General features: G+C 37.3%; 1 protein-coding gene across 2 annotated transcripts; it reads left to right on the plus strand.

The window, feature by feature from the left end:
* Positions 1–606: 606 nt before the first annotated feature.
* On the plus strand, positions 607–10666 carry smarcb1b (SWI/SNF related BAF chromatin remodeling complex subunit B1b). Of its 2 annotated transcripts, XM_079898679.1 has the most exons (10): positions 607–721; positions 2686–2797; positions 2953–3061; positions 3392–3529; positions 5709–5836; positions 6495–6661; positions 7412–7602; positions 9547–9558; positions 9996–10127; positions 10233–10666. In XM_079898679.1, exons 1-10 carry the CDS (start codon positions 638–640, stop codon positions 10270–10272), a joined length of 1113 nt encoding a protein of 370 aa, XP_079754805.1. In that variant the 5' UTR covers positions 607–637; the 3' UTR covers positions 10273–10666. The 2 variants fall into 2 exon arrangements, with proteins under 2 accessions (XP_079754805.1, XP_079754806.1); XM_079898680.1 differs by lacking the exon at positions 9547–9558.
* The last annotated feature ends 2979 nt before the right edge of the window (positions 10667–13645 follow it).

Consider the following 13645-nt stretch of genomic DNA (forward strand, 5'->3'; position numbering starts at 1 on the left):
ACGGAAGCAGGATAGAAGAATGTACAGGTGTCCAGCCTGAGATGCAGGGCGAAATCAAATCAAATCGCCGGCAGGTCAGGCTGGGTTTACCCAGTCTAACTGTTAAATGTTCTGTTGAGGAGATAAACATGGTGGACTGTGTACAGCTCACTCAGGGCGGGGTCTATGCTAATAGGGCAGAGTCCTTCAGCAGTTGTGGGCATCACAAATGCTAGAATATTCAAATGGGTTGTTCTGAGACAGCTTATGAAAGAAAAAAAGAACAGTGGATGGATTTTACTATTATAGGGTGGTTGTGTGTACACACAGTGCCAACAAACATTTATGTTTAAATGTAAAAGTGAATTTTGCATAATATGTCCCCTTTAAACTAATTTCAGTTTATTGCCAACTTGGCATAATTTCTAGTTTTGTTTAGTTTCAGTTTTTAATCATTTATAATAAATATCCTACTGCAATATTCCGTAGAAAAGTAGACTGTTTTAGGGGTTCCTAGTATTGTAACATATCCAGTGAGGTGTCCTCCAACAGCAGGCATTACTGCACGGCTGCAGCGTTGCGCCCCAGAGCATGAGCTCTTCCCACCTCGCTGCTTCCTTTATACGCATGCGCGTTGTCGCTCATTGTGTTCGCAAAGATGGCGTTGAGTAAAACATTTGGACAAAAACCAATAAAATTTCAACTCGAGGAAGATGAGGATTTTTACATGATAGGTTCAGAGGTACGTTTTCTGTCTCACAGAGATTTATGCGTATTTTTACACCTGATATGCATTAATGTAGCCATCGTATTAACACTAAAACATCTTTGACTTGTCTTTGTTGGTTGTTGCCAGTTAAAGATGCTGATATCTGCATATCGACGTTATGAATGAATGATTAAATGATCAATAGAGCTTGCAATCATCCCTGTTCCACTATAAAGTGAAGCACTTGCCTTTCCGATCTATAAAAGTCAGATTTGAAGTGCGATATTTATATTTGGGCCAGACAAGTTGGCAGATAACGTTATAAATATAGCGGTTTTTCTTTTCAATAATATGTTAAACATATTAAAGTGAGTTCACACAGAAAGTAATTCTGTGATTATTTACCCTGTTGTTCCAAACCTTTATGCTTTCCCCCATTGAAACACAAAAGGAGATGTTAAGAACAATGTTAGGAACTGACAGCCTCAGTCTCCATCTACTTTCATTGCTTCTGTTCTCACAATGAAAGTGAATGGTGACCTAGAGTTTGGAATAACATGAGTGTGAATGATTTTAAAACTCTTTCAACTGTCTTAAACATTATACTCTGACACACCATGCACACGGAAACGCATACTAGTACACTACTCTTACTATTTTTAGCACATCTTTCTATGGCAGAGATAGTAAGAGTAGTATGTGTTTGCGAATACAGCAATGCATTTCTTTTAAAGGGATAGTTCCTCCAAAGATGAAAATTCTTTCATTAATTAGGCTACTCACCCTCATGTTGTTCCAAACCCTTAAGACCTTTGTTCATCTTCGAAACACAAATGAAGATCTTTTTGATGGAATCTGAGAGATTTCTGTCCCTCCATAGACGGCTACGCAACTACCACTTTGAGTTCATAAAGAGATTGTTAATCTGATCCATGTGAATAAAGAGGTTTAGTCCAAAATGTTCTGAAGAGACACAAGTGCTTTATATGATGAAAAGATAGAATTTAGGCTTTTATTAACATAAACATTCATCAACTCACACATCAGTTGTGGTAAACGGAAGCTCAAGCGTGTTCGTTTGACGTGCAAGAACTAATGAGGTTCATTCTCATGTTGCGCAGCACGTTTGAGCCTCCGTAAGAGGTTTGTTCTTGCGTGCCAAGCAGGTTCGGTTGAGCTTCTGTTGATGTTCACTGATCAATGTTTATATGTGAATAAAAGCCTAAATTCAATCTGTTCACCATATAGCCTAATGATCGAGTCTCTTCAGAAATTTTGGACTGAATCGCTCAATTCATATGGATTCATTTAAGATCTCTTTATGAACTTTTTGAAGCGTCAAAGAGTCAGTTGCGTAGCTATCTATGGAAGGATAGAAAGCTTAGAAAAAATTGTGTTCTGAAGATGAACGAAAGTCTTACAGGTTTGGAACAACATGAGGGTGAGTAATTAATGACAGAATTTTCATCTTTGGGGGAACTAACCCTTTAAGACAAGACCCCACATGTGGAAAGTGTAAAAACTAGATATCACCAAACTTACTAAGTTGATAAATCTTAAGACAATTTTTCTTTTTGTATTACAAGTTTTCTGAAATGTTGTTTAAATATGCAAATGAGGCATTATCGAATTAAATATGCATTAATTGCATTAATGTGCATTCATTTTCTTACATTTCCAGAACAGAAATCTGAACATTGGATGAAGCCAGGTTCAAAATTTACATTTCAGAGGGGATTTTGGATGTCTCATTTTATTACTCTATAAAACGAGAAAATACTGTCGACTGCCAGAAAAAAAATTCACTATATCTTTAGGAGTAAAATGTTAGATAAACCAGCTGAATGATATATGTATCAGACACTAGTCTGAATCAAAGTCATGTTATGGGAGCAAAATAGCCCAAAATCTCAAAATTGACCAGTGAATGAAAAAACAGTGTAGTGTCTTCCTTTAAACACATTTAGCCTAGTATTTACGTTTTCTTTGCTTTTTAGGTTGGCAACTACCTGCGAATGTTCAGAGGCTCTCTGTATAAGCGGTACCCGTCACTATGGAGACGCCTTGCATCCGTGGAGGAGCGGAAGAAGATCGTAGCATCATCACACGGTAAGTGATTCCTTTCCCTTTGAATGATCTTTTCAAAGTCTTAGGTCCAGAAAGCACCTGTAAGGAGCACCTACCTCATAGTCCCTTAGTCCTGCTTCTAGACAGCAGTTTGTGCAGTGTTCTTTTTGTTTTAAATCATGGTTACACAACTTTAGCCACCAGTGTGACCCTGCTGAAGGCGTCTGAATGTGAGGAGATCTTCGAGGGGAATGATGAGAAGTACAAGGCAGTGTCCATCAGCACAGAGCCGCCGGCGTATCTCAGGTGAGGAGTCTGGTGGTCCTCGGTTATGTGATGTACAGGTCTAAATGGAGAACAAGAAGTGATAAAAATATAATAAATACAGCACCAAATCAACTGGGGTTGTTTTTATTAATACACATATGGACACTTCCAGTCAGTTTTGTGAATAGATTTTTAAAAAAAGTATTTTATAGCAGATTTTTATATTCTGTATTCTATATAAATTATTTATAATTATTTTTTATGTGTTTTATATATAATATATATAATTTAATATTTACTATGTATGTCCCCAAAAAGAGAATTTTCTGTTGGAGTTTATGTTGTTGTAACTTTGTATCTGAAATTTAGGGAGCAGAAGGCAAAGAGGAGCAGTCAATGGGTGCCCACCCTACCCAACAGCTCCCATCACCTGGACGCAGTGCCTTGTTCCACCACTATCAACAGAAACCGAATGGGACGTGACAAGAAAAGGACATTTCCATTATGGTAATATGAGTAATGAGAGTTTGACAAGTACACACTCTGTTTATGGCTTTTCGTCCACTTCTGTTAGCTTTAAAAAAACAAAAAAACATTCACTAACATTCATAAGTTTGGGGTCAGTAAGATAAATTATATATTTGCTAACCCCAAACTTATGAACGGTCGTGTAAGTGTTTACGGTTTTAAGGTTTCGCTTAGCTTTGCTGCTCTTATTTGTGTTTAATGTGTTGTAAAGGTGCTATACAAATAAAGTGAACTTGAACTTGTTCAAAAGTTTTGGGGTCGGTAAGATGTTTTAAAAAAAATTCCCTTATGTTCACCAAGGCTGCAATTATTTAATAAAGATACAGTAAAAACAGTAATATTGCAAATTATTATTACTACTTAAAAGTTAGTATAACAATAATTTAATTATAAATAGTAATACTACTTATTACTACTACTGTTTTCTATTTGATTATAATTTAAAATTTAATTTTTCCTGTGATGTCAAAGCTGAATTTTTTTGCCATTACTTCAGTCTTCATTGTCACATGACACTTCATAAATCATTCTTAAATGCTGATTTCGTTGCGCAAGAAACATTTCTTATCAATGTTGAAAACAGTTGTGCAGCTTCATATTTGTGTGGAAACCGTGATGCATTTTTGCGGGATTTTTTTCAAGATTAAAAAGTCTTACTGACCACAAACTTTTGATTGGTAATTGGCTTGCGTACTTCTAAATGTTGACTGGCCTGGCTAACGTCAGACCTCGTCTCATTGAGACGTGGTCTGGGAGCCACATGTTCATTTTCTCGTATTTGAGGCGTGGTTTACGAATGCCCAGAACCGTTTATTGGGCGCTACGAATGTCTATCAAATGTGCCTGTTCGTAGCTCATAGCCAGTCGTTTCAATTATACCAGATGACGTATGTAGAGTGACAGAAATTCGACGAGGAAGAAGACTAAATAAACTTGCGTTCTAAACTACTTAGAACACTATCTAAGGCTGCATCGAAAGGTAACTTTGCGTCTGATGCCATGTTGGATCCATAGATATAAACAAACTGCTTCGGTGTGTCGCATAGACATCGTCGTCGTCTTGCTGCTCCCTCCCCGTTCTGTGATTGGTTCCCTTTTTGAGGGGAAAATCTGGTCCATGGTGTCCAGGCTGCCTAGCAGCGTGAATAAAATCGCAGGCAGCATGGGGAAACAAAGCCAATTTGATGCTGTCTGCCTCCTTTTTAAATATTTCAGTAGGAAAAATGTCAACACAGGAAAGAAAATGTGCTCATCAAGCCATTTCACAGGTCTTTAAACATTTCTTGGGTTCGACTTGTCAACAATCATCGGCATGTTGCTCAATCTAAATGTAATTAAGAAATGTAAAACTCTGGATAATTATTTAAGCAACTGTTGATTAATGCATGATGTTATCAGGACAATATCGAACCAAAGGATGTTTATGAATGAACCAAACCACATTTCCGCTATATACTTCCTATGACTTAGTTGTTTTGGGTCAGCAGATGAAGCAATTGTCCAAAACACTGGCTTGTTATTGCAAAGAAGTTCTTTATGTTGTTTATCGCTGACAGAATCTTTTCTGATTGTTATGAAAAGCAAATACCCTTGATAGGCTAATTTTCCTTTCCTTCTTCCTCATTTCCTACATGAAAAGATAACCTGATAAAGGTTCAAACGCTCAGAAAGTCCCAGTTTTGAAGACAAACCGAAATTAGCCCGATGCATTTGTGTTTTTAGGTCCTCAATTGACCTACATCATCTTATTCCAAGAGGAAGTCATTTTGGGATATTTAGCTGAATGTAATGGCCCTTGCAATTTTTCAACGTACCCTTCTGAGGACTGTGGTAAATGTCAATGATTGCCTTTAAATGAGACAGTTCAGACTAGAATGCCACCAGACAGCTGTTGGTTTAAAGCAATGCTCCAAAACAACTTCATTCTGCTGTCATTACTTACAAGACAAGCATTTTAAATCCCTCACATAATCACATATGTAGGTTGTTAAACTTTCAGGCATTTGTTGTGTCAGAAAAGGGCAGGACATGAAGGAAAAATGTGGGCAGTTGTTCAGAATCAGAGCCCTGGTGTGGAGTTGAAGAGCACATGCTGCGCACATGGTTCTAATTAATTTTAGAGTGTGTTTATGGGTCTCTGCTTTCTTTCAATGCATAGTTTCGATGACCACGACCCAGCAGTCATCCACGAAAATGCATCCCAGGCTGAGGTCCTGGTGCCTATCCGCTTGGACATGGAGATCGATGGGCAGAAGCTCAGAGATGCCTTCACCTGGAACATGAACGGTAAGGCGGCAAAATTAGAAAATCTGTTGTTTACTTGAAGTTTTTCAGAAAGCTCACATTTTATGCACATTGTTTTCATGACAGTTATGCATAATTTCCCCCCAAATAGTCATTACAGTAAGGTGCAAAACTCTCATTCTCATTATTAATCTCACTTTATTAAGAAATTAAGGTCAGACACAATCTGTCTGTGTGTGTTTTAGATGCTGTGACATTCTTACGATTTAAAGTAACTTTTCTATTTATTTTAGTATATTTTCATTTGCAGTGTCTCCTGGTCCTCCAGAGATCATTCTAATATGCTGAGTTGGTGCTCAAGAAACATTTATTACTTTTAATAATAATATGTTGAAAACAATGTGCTGCTTCATATTTTTGTGGAAACTGATCAATTCTTTCAGGATTCTTTGATGCTTAGAACGTTCAAAAGAACAGCATTTGTTTGAAATAGAAATCTTTTGTTACAGTCTTTATGGCACTTTAATGCTCAAATTAATGCATCCTTACTGAATAAAAGTTTTTTTTTTTTTTATTATTCCAAAAAAACAAACTCACTGACTTAAGAGTTTTGAATGGTAGTGTACATTTGCTGTTGATTGTAAGATGCATTCATGCTAAAGACATTTAAGTGCAGAAGTGTCTGCTTTTGCTTCTCCAGAGAAACTTATGACTCCAGAGATGTTTGCTGAGATCCTGTGTGATGACCTGGACCTGAATCCTCTCGCCTTCGTCCCTGCCATCGCCTCAGCCATTAGACAGCAGATCGAGTCCTACCCTACCGACAGCATTCTGGATGAGCAGACAGACCAGAGGGTCATCATTAAGGTGTGTTTTACAGTAATACCCAAAAGCAAATTGAAAATTTTGGACTAAATTAGACTTAATTAGCTGTTAAAAGTGATACGACTTTTCCGTTTTTTGGACGTCGCCATCTTTGATATTACTTTGGTAACTGTGGTTACTGTTTAGAGAATACAGGCTTGCCTCCCATTGTACATTCATACAGACAGTATTCGAGGCGTTACGGTAAGTTGCTGTGTGAATGGGACATTGAGACCGGAAAGCCAATCATAATGCATGTGGCTAATTCTAGGGATGCACCAATATCGTGGCCGATACGATAATTCTTTATATTTAAAAGCCGATGACCGATATGTTGGCCGATAAATCTGAATCCAAATTTTTATATAATTTTTGAGAGCCTACAAAAACAAAAGTCACACCATTAAATCCATGCCCTAAGCACACAATTATAATGATATTCTCATTATAATTTTATGTAGCCTTAGCCTATATGACAGACTTGCACTGCACTTAACTGTATTTTCTTTTTTGAAGTGATTCCAATCATATTTCAAGCAATTCAAACCATCATGGCGAACAGTGCGCACCTGAAGTGTCTCAGCTGAAGGAAATAATCCATTATTTATCGGCTTTAATACATCGGCCAAGTTTTCTTATTGGGCCGATAACGATAATATTAAAAATGAACATACATCGGCCGATAACGATATGGTGGCTGATATATCGTGCATCCCTAGTTAATTCCATTGCTGACCTGCATTGTGCTTTCAGCTAAACATTCATGTGGGGAACATCTCTCTGGTGGACCAGTTCGAATGGGACATGTCAGAGAAGGAGAACTCACCAGAAACGTTTGCTTTGAAGCTCTGCTCTGAGTTGGGCCTCGGAGGAGAGTTCGTCACCACCATCGCCTACAGCATCCGCGGACAGCTCAGCTGGCACCAGCGGACGTACGCCTTCAGGTGGGCAACGCATACACTTCCAATACTGGCTCCCCTCAAACATCAGTTTGAGTTCTAGTTCAATTTTTATTCTTTTGCTTTCTCATATGGACAAGCAGTGCTTCACAGTTTGTGAAAACTATTGATAGAAAATTCATGTGCCTTGGGGCTTTCAGTTTCAGGATGATGATGGTCCATTTTTATGCAGTAGGCCATAAATGAAGTGGCTTGATGCACAATCCCCTCTAGAAACACTGTATTCCCTGTAGAGTCATTTTAGGACAGTTTCTTGTTTTCAAAATCGCTGCTTGCCATGATTTATATGTGCTGTCATGATCTCCAAACTCATTTATAAACCGAGTGAGTGTAAAGGAAGACTCGCTGTGGTTTTCCCTCTGCGGCTCACTGTTGAGACATGATTTGTTCTTTAGTATTTATACCGCCACTTCACTGTCATAAGGCAGAGAATGAATTATTTCCCTAGCCTGTAATATTGCCTTGGAATTTACCCAATAATCAGTAGGTATTTTGTAAACAGACTAAAAACCTATTCACAGTTTTCGCAGAAGAATAAAAAAAAAGAAACTATGCATGCCTTGACAATGATCCAATTTATTTGCGTGTAGGTTGAATTTCTTTGCACTTGCCACAAAAACCTATTTACCAGTGAGACAGATGTTTGTATGGGTTATGTGTCTGGGATGGCATTCTAATCACTGTCAAGCAACGAACTATAAAACTCATAGTGAAAAAAATGGTTATGGATGAGTACAGAGGATTGTATTTATTAAAACATTTTTAGAAGTAATAATAAGTTAATTAGTAGTAATACATGTTTAAATAAACTTATTAAATAAGTAATATATATTTTAAAGAAATTAATTATATTCATCAAGTATGCAATAAATTGAAATCGAAATTTTCTGTTCATCAAAGAATCCTGAAAGAATATATCATGTTTCCACAAAAATATTAAGTAGCACAAGTGTTTTCCTCATTTATAATAATATGAATCAGCATATTAGAATGATTTATGAAGGATCATGTGAAACTGAAGATGGAAGTAATAATGCTGAAAATTCAGCTTTGTCATCAGGGAAAAAAATACATTATAAAATAATTTTTGTTTTATTATTATTTTTTCACAATATTGCTGTTTTACTGTATTTTTGATTAAATAAATGCAGAATTGAACTTAAGAGAAGACTTAAAAAAGTACAAAAAAACCCATACAAACCCAAATTCTTTGGACGGTAGCATATGTCTCACATGTATGGTGTTCTTGCATGTAATATTTACATTGCTATCTGTGTTTGTTTGTGCTGTACTGTATTGTTTGACCTGTATCTATATCCTGTGTGTCTGTAGAGATGTCAGGGGCCTGGTTCCATTTTAAACAATGATTTATAGAAGGTCGTATGAAGTGGAATTTCCATAATGTGGTCATATATACACACAAACACACGGCATGTCTTGTTTACGCCATGAAATTGAGACCATCTTTAATGCGGTCTGGGCCTTTACAATCTCGTTTGTCCGACAGCAAGCAGACAACCGTTTAAGCATTGTGACTTCTCTTTATTATGCCCTGAAGTAGTTTTATGTGTTTTTCTTTCCTCCGTTGGTTATAAAGTAACAACATTTTCTCCCTGCAGTACAGCCTACATTGATTTTTGCTTCCATAATGATTCATAATTCATTTGCTTTTCTCTTGCATGGCTTGCAACCTTACTTTTGCCTTTAAGAGGTTGGGGTTTGTGGGGGCGTAACCAGTTAGCATTACATTTTCACCATGAGATCATGCTGTCTGTAGATCATAGGTGAAAATGGCACATTATTCGCTTTGTGGTTTAGTTAAAATGTTACAGAGTTTGTTTCATTCTTTGTGATTAACTTCATTGCTTTTTGTTTTTGCTTTGCTATAACCTTCTAATTGTTTGCTTCTCCCACTGTCTGTTCCAATAGGTCTGATTTCAGGTCAATATGCTTCAAAATTTCTTGATCTTCTCTCCCTCTTACCCCCCACGTTTCATACCCTGGGAAGCTGAGTACTTTCATATTTTCTTAATTTTTATATCTTTGCAGGACTTGTCCCTGTATATTGACATTCCGATAATGCCTAATTCAGTTTTCCTCCTAAAAATGACGTAGCATAAACCTAGTGATACCAGAACAGACTGTTCTGTTTGACCCCTGCATGTGCTGCCACAGCCTGGCTTTGATATCTGTATGACGGTTAAAAGTAAATCGTATAATTTATATAAACCGTTTTTCTTAACAAAAATTGAATAGGTATTTCTACATATCAGTCATCACCTTTGTGCCTCAGTGGTCATCAATGATGCATCATTGGTCTTCCATGATGTTTAAGTGATGCTGTCCACTTTTGACCTCATCTGGCTCGTTTCCTTTAGTGAGAACCCATTACCAACGGTTGAGATTGCCATTCGGAACACAGGCGATGCCGACCAGTGGTGCCCTCTGCTGGAGACCCTGACAGATGCAGAGATGGAGAAGAAAATCAGAGACCAGGACAGAAACACAAGGTGACAAATTAGACCTTGCCTACTAGACACCTTTATTTGTTTTTATATATAATGAATTCATATGTATTGCACCTGAATACTATTGCTTTTTTTTTTATTTCGCAGGCGTATGCGACGACTTGCCAACACCGCCCCGGCCTGGTAAAGACAAGACGTTACTGATGCTGCCACTCAATAAGCTCAGTCTCTCGAGTGGCCTCAGGGTTGCTGGAGGCCTTTGCACAGATCCACACAGCTCTAGATAACATTCCTCCAGCCTTCTGACCTCCTCAACCCACACAGCATTACACACTTTCTTAATACCAGGCCTTTAAACTCTGATCTGGCAACCTCATGGAGGCTGTTCGGGACGTCTCATTAGAATGCCTGCCGTTGCCGTTTATCTGGTCTTCAGTTATAGAGACCTCTGTCTAGTCTGGTTGTAAGAACAGGACATTGTTGAGAAGGTTTGATTGAGTATTGTGTTTTTCGTTAAAGGTGCTAATGCATACTATGAACTTGACTTGCTTTTTTTTTAAATAAAGACAATGGCAAATTGTATTCTTATAGTTCTCTGTGTATATATTTATATAAATATATTATTATTATTATTTATTAAGTACAATGATCTCAGTCATTAAAAACCTTTTAAGTAATTCTAAAAATAATAAAATGATAATTAGAAAATATTTTAATAATTAAATGTCAATGTCAATATAATAACAATTATTATTTCCAGGAATCATGGAAATGAATAAAATCTTAATTTTATTTTAATTTATATAGTGAATGCTGTTTTTTCTATTCTTCACTAAGATGTTGCACTTTGAGTCATACCAATTCCTCGCTTTAAAGCTGTGGGAACTATGAATTTGTCTTGGTTTATATTGGTGTGCTTAAAAACAAGTTTTTCAATGTCTGTTTCAGCAGTCATTTATGTTTAAATGTTCTATGCACTCTCAATCTGTGCATTAGTTCATCAGCTGGGCCCAGAATCTGTTCTCTTAACCAGATACGTCATGCACAAAGGACCGCTTGCTTCAGTTTCCAAAGCATTCTTTTGAAATTTGAGATGATGTGTTTTTAATGTGTATGGAAACTGGAAGCAGTTCAATCAAAATCCAGAAAGCGCTCATTAGACGATGCCTGTGATAGATTATGCATTCCTATAACCCTGTGCCAATCCATCACAGAACACGCAATTGGTGGTTCTATAAAAAGTAATGGAAATAATAAATACAGTAGAGTTCCAACCCCCTTGACATTTGTTGTGCGCTTAAAGAATCAATGACATTCAATTTTATATCCTTTTAAGCAAGCACTAACATACATTGAGTAAACAATAGGTCCATTTCAGACTTTTTACTGTATATTATTTGTTCACTGAATATTTGAAACCTATAAAATAGATGTAAATAGAACATGATGCAATGTAGGAACTTTACCTGAACATGTGTTACTGCATGCCTAAAACTCTGGAAAGTCATATTTACAGGGTTTTTTTTTTTCTTCACATTATTAGGATGTTTTTCTTTCTTGCACTTGACCACTAAAACCAAAGCACAAGCATCTCTGTGTGACTGTGACGGGATTTTATGCGTGACTAAATTAAGTATAACAAGAAAACACTATTAGGCTAATAGGCGACTGAAGTAACTTACTAGTGCTGAACCACAACAAAAAAGGTTTTTCAGACACAGCATTTCTATGTTTGTCAAGTTAAGTTTAAACTGTTCACTTAAACCAGTAAACAAACGAATGGGCTTGTAAAGAAATGCTGCTATTTTTCTGTTATGTACATTGCAGCTTTGACAAATATCACCTTGTAAGTTTGAAGGTGAATTCCACGTGCAATAATCAAGAGGCGCATCATCGCTAATCGCGGAGCTTTTCGAGTACGAAACGCTTCATGTAGCCTGAGGACACGCAAGACTCAAGAAATAAAGCCTCGCATCCAATTTGGTGTGCTCTTCGTCGGATTCGTTTGCACATTATTCGAGAATGGTTGGGTTTATCAAAAAAGGTTTTTAAAACTTTTTGCCAGCATGGTCTGAAGATGATTGAATTGTCTTGAGCCAAGGAATAAGATGAAAAAAAGAATGGTTCAAAAGTTATTAGTACAAACATAAGTGAAACTTTGGACAGTTGGTGGCGCTTGAGGGGTTGACTTATAGACTCCAAAATTGCTGTGGTTAAAGTTCAGACTGTCCTCTATCTGTGTGCCAAATTTCACAACTTTTTACCATACTGCCATAGACTCAAGATCGGAAGAGAAGAAAAGAAGAAGAAAGCTAGCAGATACAATAGTTGCCTATGCACCTTTCGGTGCTTGGCCCCTAATAACAGTACAACCCAATGAAGAGATGTAGCTCCTTACTCGAACAAACAAATTGGACATTCCAGTCTTATGAAGATCAGCTATCAGGAGAGGTTGTCAGTACATGATTAACAAACTGAAAATCTGACTCTGTTGACTTTTAATCAGATCGGGATTATGGAAAGACATGATTCTGAAAAGTTAGGTTTTATTCTGCAGCAATCATTAAAAACCACATGTTTTTCAGTTGAAATGTTCTCTGTGATTCATAGGAAATATGTCGACATACAAACAATCTGCTTTTTAATTTAATGAGAGAAATATTGCAGGGGTTGATCGGGTCAGCTGTGTGCGCATGCTTGTGGTTAGACCTGTGCAGGCTTGTTTTATCCTGAAGGTAAACGTCCTTCTTCAAGTTCAAAATGCAGACATGTGTTTTACAACATACTCTTAGAACAAGTACATGTGTATGCGTAACAGCAGCACTTTAAGACGTCTGGCACAGTGTCTGGCCTCGGTGACTACTGAAAAAGAAAACAATGCCACTTTATTTATATTGCAAAAGTTAGTCTTAATTCATGACAACATGGTGTTGACGTGTGCAATAATCACTAACTTAGCAACTGATACAATGGCTTCTGTTTGTTTGCTAGTCAGTTGCCAGAGTGTTCAGGGTGTTAGAAAAGGATGTAATATGCATAAACAGAACTAGAGGCTCTTGGATGAAAAGCATGAAACATAACAATGCTTCTGAAATGTTTTGACTGTTAAAGAGCCCGGTAATCTTGGTGTAAGACTTTCTATAAAGGTCAGAGAAGTGGCTTTCTTATGTGAAAAAACACAAAGCCACTCATGACTCTGGTGAGCCCATTTAGTAAACACGATTATGAACCGATTCTGTTTCAAATCATTGATAACGCAAGAATCTGGGTTTGCGTTTCATCCAAAGAAGCCCGACATCTGTAGTCACTAAAGTGAAACCCTACAAAACGTGTTAACTTGGCGAAGGATGGCGCCAACAGATGCTTCACATAAAACGGAACTGAAATAATGATGTCATCATGTTGCAATGTCATTGTGTTACAAATTTGCTCTGTGTGATAGAAGCGGGGGAAAGGGGAATTTCAGTCTGAAAACGAGCCAAGACAGCAGGATTCTGGAATTGTCTCGGCAGGAGGGTCTGCGGTACAGCCGTCTTCCATTTCCACCCCAAAACCTCTGA

The sequence above is a fragment of the Squalius cephalus genome (genome assembly GCF_949319135.1).
Source record: "Squalius cephalus genome assembly, chromosome: 17".
Classification (NCBI taxonomy): Eukaryota; Metazoa; Chordata; class Actinopteri; order Cypriniformes; family Leuciscidae; genus Squalius; species Squalius cephalus.

Excerpts from the sequence above, each read along its gene's own strand:
- smarcb1b (XM_079898679.1), top strand. The coding sequence starts at position 638 with ATGGCGTTGAGTAAAACATTTGGACAAAAACCAATAAAATTTCAACTC. Across the intron at positions 722-2,685 it reads TTTACATGATAGGTTCAGAG|GTTGGCAACTACCTGCGAAT; the intron begins GTACGTTTTCTG and ends TTTGCTTTTTAG. Across the intron at positions 5,837-6,494 it reads CTTCACCTGGAACATGAACG|AGAAACTTATGACTCCAGAG; the intron begins GTAAGGCGGCAA and ends TTGCTTCTCCAG.